Source organism: Camelina sativa, chromosome 1 (assembly GCF_000633955.1).
Source record: "Camelina sativa cultivar DH55 chromosome 1, Cs, whole genome shotgun sequence".
NCBI classification, from domain to species: Eukaryota; Viridiplantae; Streptophyta; class Magnoliopsida; order Brassicales; family Brassicaceae; genus Camelina; species Camelina sativa.
Window position 1 is genome coordinate 18,066,155 of NC_025685.1, and position 9,989 is coordinate 18,076,143.

A 9,989-nucleotide genomic window follows, 5' to 3' on the forward strand; every position below is an offset into this window, starting at 1 on the left:
GGAGCCACACCAAAATCTCTGGTCATGGAAGAGAAGTAATGTCGTCCTTCTTCAACAAATCCAGCATGTCCGCATGCAGAGAGGACACCAATCATGGTAATGTGATCTGGTTTTTCTCCAGAATCAAGCATTTCTCTGAACAACTCAAGAGCCTCATTTCCATAACCATTTTGGGCAAACCCAATAATCATCGCATTCCAGGAAACACGATCTCTTTCCATCATCTTCCTAAATACAAGATAACCATCTTCTACACAACCACATTTTACATACATATCTATCAAGGAATTGCCAACAAATATATCAGCTTCTTCACCAGATTGAAACTTAAACCCATGCTTCAAGACATGGACATGAGCCTGCATGCCGACATGTAACTCTGCAAGATCTGCACATGCCTTGAGGATATTTGCAAAAGTATAGTGGGTCGGGGATACTGATTCCCTCTTTAAGAGACAAAAGAGACTCAGTGCTTCTTCGTTTTCCCCATTTTGAGTATAGCCAGCAATTAGCGCATTCCATGAAACAATATTCCTCTCCGCCATTTTGGTGAACATGAGTCTAGCTGCCTTAGTGCTTGCAGCCATTGCGTACCCACTGATCATGGAAGTTTCTGCAATTACATTCCTGATAGGCATGCTATCAAATATGAACCTAGCTTCACTTAATTTGCTGCACTTTGCATACATATCCACAAAAGCATTGGTTAGAATGATGTCATTCCTTAACTTATCGTTTTTAACAACACGGCCATGAATTTCCTGACCAACCTTAATCGCCGACAAGCTTGCACAGGCACTAATCACACTTGCTAATGTAACCTCATCTGGCTCAACCCTAGACTCCAACATCACTTGGAAAACCTTGAGAGCTTCCAGGGCAGGACCATTTTGTTCATAACATGTAATCAAACTATTCCAAGAGACAACGTTTCTATCACCCATCTCATCAAAAACCCGCTGAGCATCATCGACGTTACCGCATTTGGAATACATATCAACAAGAGCAGAACCTATATACACATCTGACAAACCAGGCGACTTTGCAATCAAAGAATGTATCTGTACACCCTTATTCATATCATTCAGACCCNTGAAACTTAAACCCATGCTTCAAGACATGGACATGAGCCTGCATGCCGAGATGTAACTCGGCAAGATCTGCACATGCCTTGAGGATATTTGCAAAGGTATAGTGGGTTGGGGATACTGATTCCCTCTTTAAGAGACAAAAGAGACTCAGTGCTTCTTCGTTTTCCCCATTTTGAGTATAGCCAGCAATTAGCGCATTCCATGAAACAATATTCCTCTCCGCCATTTTGGTGAACATGAGTCTAGCTGCCTTAGTGCTTGCAGCCATTGCGTACCCACTGATCATGGAAGTTTCTGCAATTACATTCCTGATAGGCATGCTATCAAATATGAACCTAGCTTCACTTATCTTGCTGCACTTTGCATACATATCCACAAAAGCATTGGTTAGAATGATGTCATTCCTTAACTTATCGTTTTTAACAACACGGCCATGAATTTCCTGACCAACCTTAATCGCCGACAAGCTTGCACAGGCACTAATCACACTTGCTAATGTAACCTCATCTGGCTCAACCCTAGACTCCAACATCACTTGGAAAACCTTGAGAGCTTCCAGGGCAGGACCATTTTGTTCGTAGCATGTAATCAAACTATTCCAAGAGACAACGTTTCTATCACCCATCTCATCAAAAACCCGCTGAGCATCATTGACGTTACCACATTTGGAATACATATCAACAAGAGCAGAACCTATATACACATCTGACAAACCAGGCGACTTCGCAATCAAAGAATGTATTTGTACACCCTTATTCATATCATTCAGACCTGAACAAGCGCTAAGACCACTAGCAAAAGTATATTCATTTAGCACAAACCCTTCCTTATGCATCATACCGAAATAAAACAAAGCATCTTCACATCTATCATGCTGAGCAAAACCCGAAACCATGGAATTCCAAGTACACTGGTCGCGTTCAGGCATTGACCGGAACAAAGAAGCAGCTTCATCTAAAAAACCTAACTTGGTCAAACCCGTCACAACAGAGTTCCAAGTGTAAACATTTCGTTCAGGCATTTCGTCGAACAGTTGGCGACTATTGTTAAGTGACCCACATTTCGCATACGCGTCAATGAGACGATTCTGTATAAAGACCTCGTTTGAGAAACCGGATTTGAAGATAGAAGCATGGACACAACGGACATCAGTTGCTGATAACTTGGCTCGGATGCATGAATCAAGAAGCTTTGCGAATGGTGAAGAATCCGTGAGAGAAGAGAGATCACAAGCGAGCTTGAGAAATGGTTGTCTCATTCCATTATCGTCGTTTGAAGGATTAAAATCTCTCTAGCCCTTTTGCTCCAATTTCATTCTATAAAACCCCTACTTATTCTCACTATCCATATCTTTTCCAATAATATCAAAATCCCACTCTACCCTCAAAATAAAAAAATAAAAAAATAAAAAAAATAACCAATAATTTAAACTTTCTCTCTTAAAACGGTCCGATATTATTGAGCTCCCCTCTTATTTTTGGAACGATTTTTGAATTCTCCTCTTTATTATGGAAGTGTATTCTTTTCTTATGAAGACATCATCTAGTGATGTATCATATGCTAAGTTGGTTGAGAAGATATGCAGCAAGATAAGAATAGATGAGACTATGAAAAATCTGAGACAAAATCAGGGGATCGATGAAAATGAGGGGTTTGACCAAGTTTTGATAAAGGATTTTCCAAATAATGAAGAGATTACTCTAATTGGCGGAGCGAATGATAGTGGTGGAGTGAATGATAGTGGTGGAGCGAATAAAGAGATTGCTCTAATTGATGTAACGAATAAAGAGATTGCTCTAGTTGGTGGAACGAATGGTAGTGGTAGTGGTGGTATCATAGATATGTACGTAAGAGAACCATCACTACAAAATCTGGTGGTCGTCAAGAATGAAGATAGAGATGTAGAAGGAAACAAGTCTGAACCTCTTTTATGGGAAGATGGTCTTGATTTTACGATAGGCCAGGAATTTGGAAGTAAAGAAGCAATACAAAGTCTAATTGAAAAGGCTGGACATAAGAATTGTTTTGAGTTTGTTGCAAAGAAGTCGGAGCCGTTGAGATATGTGGCAAAATGTTCTGAAGCAAAGAATGGTTGCAATTGGTACGCAAGAGCTGCAAGGAGTGATAAGTCTAAGCCTTTCTCTATAAGAACTCATAGAAATATTCATACGTGCTCTCGTTCAAGAACAAGTACAGGGCGAATTAGAAGGAAAGGTACACCAAATATGGTTGCTTCTTTATTGGCTGCAGATTATCCGGGTAAAATTGCCACGCCAACTTCAAAAGCTCTCATTCACTTGGTTCAAAGAAGATTTGGTGTGCAGGTGTCATACTCTACCGCATGGAGAGGAAAAAAAGAAGCTGCAGATGATGTTCGAGGTACCCCAGAGGAAGGTTTTAGGCTTATGTATTCATATATGTTCATGTTAGAAAAGATGAATCCTGATACAGTTTCATATGTGGAAGTGGATGAGGAACATAAGTTTAAGTACTTGTTCTTCGCATTAGGAGCTTCCATTGAAGGCTTTCGAGTCATGAGAAAAGTGATCATTTTGGATGGAACCCACCTTAAGACTGCATATGGTGGAGTGCTACTTGTTGCTACAGCTCAATATCCCGATCATCACCATTATCCGCTTGCTTTTGGTGTAGTGGATGGCGAGAATAATGAAAGTTGGTTTTGGTTTCTCGAAAAGCTCAAATCGCTTATACCAGATGGAGCTGAAATTGTGTTTGTTTCTGACAGAAACTTCAGTCTCCTCAGGGCAATAGCAATGCTCTATCCATTGTCTCACCATGGGCATTGTATCTACCATTTGTCTCAGAATGTGAAAGGAAAAGTTATTGGAGTAAATAAAGCAATACGTGCCAAAAAGTTAAGGCAATGTGCTCGGGCTTATACGGAGGCAGAGTTCTTACAGCTTTATGGTGATTTTTTGTCAACATATCATTCGGCACGTTTGTATCTAGATGAGCACACGAAGATAAAGCACTGGGCTAGATGTTATTTTCTTGGAGAAAAATTACAACCTAGACACAAGCAATGCTGTTGAATCGATTAATGGTGTTTTAGAAAATGCAAGGAACTACTCACTGTTACAAATGATAGATGCTATTATCGAGAAAATGATTGAGTGGTTTGCTAAACATAGAAAAGCTTCTGCAGAAATATCAACTGCACAGAAGCTGGTTCCTTTTGTTGAGAAAGAACTTCACAAAACATGTAAGGAAGCAAAAATGTTGGTGGTGAATGAGCTAAACTGTTACCGACTTGAATATAGTGTGATAGGTAGTGATGGTCTACAATATGTGGTTAATTTGAGAAGCAAAACGTGTAGCTATAAACAATTTGATATAAACAAATATCCATGTGTGCATGAAGTAGCAGCTGCAAGAGAAGCAAAGAAGGAAGCAGATCCTGAGATACAGTTACATGACTTGTGCTCAAAATATTACTGGATTGAGCTTTGGGTTTTGGCGTATTCAAGGACGATTTATCCGGTTCCCCATAGTTGTCAATGGATTGTTCCCAAGGAGACGATGAAACGGTTAATCTTGCCTCCAGATTATGATGTTAAACAAGTAGGAAGACAAAAAAGAAGGTACGCATATGTTAGAGAAGATAGAGACAAAAGAGGTAAGAAGAAGTCGAAGAACCCCGACTGGTACGAGTGAGTGGTTGGACAATGATGGTGACCAAAATTGATTTTAGGAACGATAGTGTTTGTATTTGTTCTGTTTCTAATTCGTACAACTGAGTTTAACAGGTACAACTGAGTAGTATTTGTATAAATTTTGAGTTGTCCTTTCTTGGTACAACTAAGTACAACTGGTACAACTAAAGTATATTACCAAAATATAAAATTAAATTAGAAAACTTAGAACCAAAATATAAAAATTTGGTCTTTTAAGGTTACTTTGTATGTAATAACCACAAAATTTTAACATAATCCACTTCACATGTAAAAAACAAATCAAAATCATAGAAATCCAAATTCTTCAATAAACAACCTTAGTGTTTTAATGTTTCTTTGTATATAATGACCACAAATTATGAGAATCAAGAAATAATGGTGATTTCAAACATATGGAGCAGATTTCTTTGTTGTTGGTGCTCCTCCATATGTTCAGCTGCTGACAAGTTTTCTTGTTACTGCGCCTCCAAATGTTCGACTTGTGGAACATTTGCCAGATCAAATCCTCGAGAAGCAATATGTAACTTATAAAGATTTTCCCACCAAATCTCCTTCTTCTCTACATCGAGACGCTTGTTCCATTCATCAGCAATTGGGTCCATAAAATCATCATCTTCATGTTGTTCCATGATGCGATGCAAAAGATCTTGCTGCTCCTCCAATGGTTCTAAGATACTTATGATGTCCTGTAAAGTACAATAAAACAAAGATTAAAATAATGAATTTATAAATTTATGCTAATAATCTACTAATTGTACCAACATCTTGCCTTATCTGTCCCAAGTTTTTCGTTTATTTATTCAAGTGGATAACCTTTCATCAAAGAATCTTTGAGTTTTTTCTTGCACATCAATGGGCAGCCTTCTCTAGCGCCTATTACCTCTTCTTGATATTCTCTGGACAGCTGGGGAATGCACTCAAACGCCAAAACCTGTAAAATATGTTACACAATCAAATATCTTTAAATCATAGAAAATAAACAGACTTATTAACTAGTCTTTATCTATTACCTCAAGAGGAATTAGGAACCCTGGAAATAACATTTGATCTAGCACTTTGCCTTTGCAATGTTCCATCTCATGATATATCGTTTTGATATTGTCTTCAAAACTCATTCGCCCCCATGGAAATGTTTCTACCACTTTCAAATCACCCACTACCTTCAGAATGAAAGGATATATGCTATCATACTTTTTCTTTCCTCTTATTACCTTGGCTAAAAAAAAAGGATAGCCACTTGCAAGCGATCTCCATTGCATTTATCCTTCATTGAATCTAGCTTCTCTTTCACATCCTTCACTGTAACATTTTTAGACCCAAAAACCCTTAAGACAAAGTCAAATTTTCCATATTCCTTCTCATTAAATCCTAAATCATAGTCATGGCAATCAAAACCAGTGATGAGAGCATATTCTCTCTTTGAATAGCGTATGGGTACGCCATTCACTACGAACCAACAGACTTTACGCTTCTCTATACGAGCAGTCCGTAATAGAAGCATCCACATTGCCATAACCTTATTATTTTCGTGCCTAGCCATGTGCCATACGCCCTGAACTGCTTGTGTTTATTAAACCATGCATTTTCTGATGGTTCGAGCTTCCCTAACATATCCAGCGTACTAGCAATTTGACACCTTGATGAAATCTTGCCATGATTTCCATAGACGCTTGGATCACTAAAATATAACTTTGGTTCAATAGGTTGAGTGTCCTCCTCCGTATCCATCTTTGTATCCTGAAATACAAACACAATTTTACAAAGAAATTAAGTGTCACAACATAGTTGTACCTAGTTGTAATATGTTGTACTAAACAAAATAAATTACCTCCTGGTCAGAGACATGTCTCAGATGGATAGGTGATGAATTCACTGGATCAGATTCGCCTACTTGATCTTCCCCGACATAATCCACTACATTTTCAACAACTTTATCTCCCACGACATCATCCACTATATTTTCACCTCCTATCTCCAATTGCTTTATTCTTTCGGATCTTCTAGTACCACTTCTTACATTAGATCCTCCTCCTCTGGTTTTAGCCATTTGGATTAGTACCTAAAACAACAAAGTTATATCAAACTTTGAAAATCAGTCTCATTAGCTACATAAACTCACACAATCCAAACACAAAAACAAATGGGTCCAAAAGAAACTCAAACTCACACAATCTCATTATCGAAATCAAAGAGATAAAAACTCACACAAAAACAAACTCAAACTCACACAATCCGAACATAAACACAAACACAAACTCAAACTCACACAATCTCACAAACTCAATCCAAACAAAAACCCACATAAACGGATCTCACTATGTATCTACACTCAAACTCACAAGACATTTCACGAAATCATTTCAAAAACACACTTCCCAAACTCAGAACTCACAATTTAGAGAATTAAACCCAACAATTAGTCGAATTAGGGATCAAAGCAAAGAAATAAAGATAATGGCTTACAATGACCGGCAGCTAAGAGGAAACGAACGGCGAATTCCGATTTCTCACGGCGAATTTTGATTTCTCACGGCGGATTTCTCTAAAGAGAAGAAGAAAGGGGATTGAAAGAAACGGATGACAAAAAAGAGAAGAAGAAGAAGACGAAAGAGTATCGAGAGAAGAAGAGAAGAATAAGATGAACAAGATTGATCCTCCTCTGTAACTATCGACTCGAGTCGGAGGAGAAGAAAAAAAAAAGAAAATAGAAATTAGGGTTTGGTTATGGATTTGGGGATTTAAGAATCCGAAATAGATATGGATATCCATATCTAGATCCAAAATTAGGTTGGATCTGTAAATATGGAAGAAACCTTAAATTTATTTGTCTTTTACTAATTATCTCAATAAAAATAAACAATTAAATACAATTTTTAAATAGGGGGCTAAATAGAATGAAATTGGAGCAGAAGGGGCAGAGACATTTTAATCCTCGTTTGAACATGAATCTGGCTTTCTCTCTTAGCAATCAAAAGTGTGTGGGAGGGATTTGAGTAGAGGATTTTTATCTCTCGAGCCCCTTCATCTCTTTTTCCATTCTATATAGCCCCTAATAAGAATAATATATTTAAATGTTTATTTTTATTTCGATAATATGTAAAAGAATAAATTTAGAATCTTTGACATATTTACAGACCCAACCTTATTTTGGATCAACAACCATATTAGTTTCGGGTATCCATATCAATTTTGGATCTTAATCCCTAAATCCTTGGATCCAAAGAAAGAAAACTCTAATATCTTTGTTTTCTTTTTTTTTCTTCTCGTTTTCTTATTCTCCGACGAGTCGACGGATACAGAGGAGGATCAATCTCGTTTCATCTTCTTTTTCTTGTTCTTATTCTCTCTTCTCTCGATAATCTTCCGTCTTCTTCTCTTTTCTGTCGTCCATCTCTCTCTATCCCCTTTCTTATTCTCTTTGGAGAAATCTGCCGGGAGAAATCAAAATTTGGTGTTCTTTTCCTCTCAACTGTTGGTCACTGTAAGGCGTTCTCTTTGTTTCTTTCTCTCTTTTGATCCCTCATTTCGATTATTGTTCGGCTTAGTTTTCTGAATTGTGTGAAAGGGATTTGAATTTTGTGAGGCTTGAGTTTGGGATAGTGAAATGTTTGTTTGTGAGATGATTTAGTGCAAAACACATTTCATTTCGTATAATTATGTAGATAGATAATGAGATTATGTGAGATCATGTGAGTTTGAGTTTGTGTTTATGTTTGGATTGTGTGAGTTTGTGTTTGGATTGTGTTAGTTTATTTTCTCTTTGCTTTAGATAATGAGGTTGCTTTTGAAAGTTTGATATTGAATTTTTTTGTTGCAGCTACCAATCCCAATAGTTAAAACCAGAGGAGGAGGATCTAATGCAAGACGTAGTGAAAGCTCACTCTCTATTCCAAAGAAGGAGAATCTATGGTTGAGATGGATGAAGGAATAAGAAAGAGAATAGAAGTGTACTGCGGTGGTTAAGATGGATGGTGGTGTGATTGTGACATCTCAAACTCAGGCGGCTGCTAGTGGGATTCCCAAAGACGAAAGTTCAAGCAACATGTGCTAGAAAGAAATGTCTACTCGAGAGAAGAGGAAGCTCCGTTCGTCAAAGTTCATCACTACTCCTTTCATGGTTGAGAAAAAAAAAATTGAACTTTGTTTGTGTATTTGAAAACTCGGATTTGCCTTTGGATATTTTGTCTTTTGTGTTTATGAAATCCTTTTTAGGTACAACTGGTATTTTTAGGGACAACTATGTTTTTGAGTTATTTAACAAATTAAGTATTTTGGTACAACTAAGTAAATCCAAGTACAACTATGTATTTGAAGAAAATAATTAAAATATATCTCATTTGACTATTAAAATCTAAAACAAAATTATTAAATTTAACTTTTTGCACCGTCAAAGACCCACATTGTGACACATGGCACTGTAAAAAAATCATATAGTTGTTCTGTTGTACACAGTTGTACTTAAATGAACATAGTTCTTTGTTCTAAAAACCACAAAAATTAGTTGTTCTCTATTCTAAAATATATATTTTTAGTTGTATTTATAATATTAGGTAATCAGATTACATTTACTAAGTTATCGTGTATTAAAATGTTTGAAACCACCAATATTTTTTAATGTGAAAATATACCAGTTTGACAAAAATTTGGCAATTAATTGCTAAATTAACATTCCAAACCTATCCAATAATTAGAATAAACACAATTTTTAGGTAAATTCTCTTTATCGCTCTCCAAATCGATTTCTGTTTGCTATATTTTGTTTGTATAAATAAAATTTGTTTCGAGCTAATATACGTCTATATGTGATTTATAGAAAATTGAAGTCAATATTGATATTTGGATGCGACACATGTTAATATGGTCGGTCTCTCATGAAGCTTTATTATTATATACTTACGACCTCTGCTTCTTTTTTGTTGAACGGTTTTATTTTTTTAAACTAGCTAAAAAGTGGAGTCAGTGTTTTCAACTAAAAAATGCATTAATTACAAGCCAAAAGAAATAAAAGTTACAAAATTGAACCCTTATATTCTTGCCGAAGTGTTTGTGATTTGGTTTTGGTTCTTACAGTGTTGCTTACGTTAATGTTGCGTTAGAAGTTAGGACTTCTTTACGATTGATTTTTTTGTTTTTTTGTTTTTTTGAAACAGTAGTTATATGTTTACTTTTTAGATTACGTCAGAATCAGAGGACATGAAGCCTA

The 9,989-nt window shown here is 36.6% G+C and overlaps 1 protein-coding gene across 1 annotated transcript in view; it reads right to left on the reverse strand.

The window, feature by feature from the left end:
• LOC104709396 (pentatricopeptide repeat-containing protein At2g13600-like) overlaps positions 1-2,444 on the reverse strand; it is a 5,110-nt gene extending 2,666 nt beyond the window's left edge. Inside the window, exons 1-2 of the mRNA XM_019233387.1 lie at positions 1,427-2,444; positions 6-654 (exon numbers count right to left, since the gene is read on the reverse strand). Of these exons, the coding sequence (XP_019088932.1) occupies positions 6-654; positions 1,427-2,349 (1,572 nt within the window). The 5' untranslated portion in view covers positions 2,350-2,444. The remainder of the gene's footprint in view (positions 1-5; positions 655-1,426) is intronic.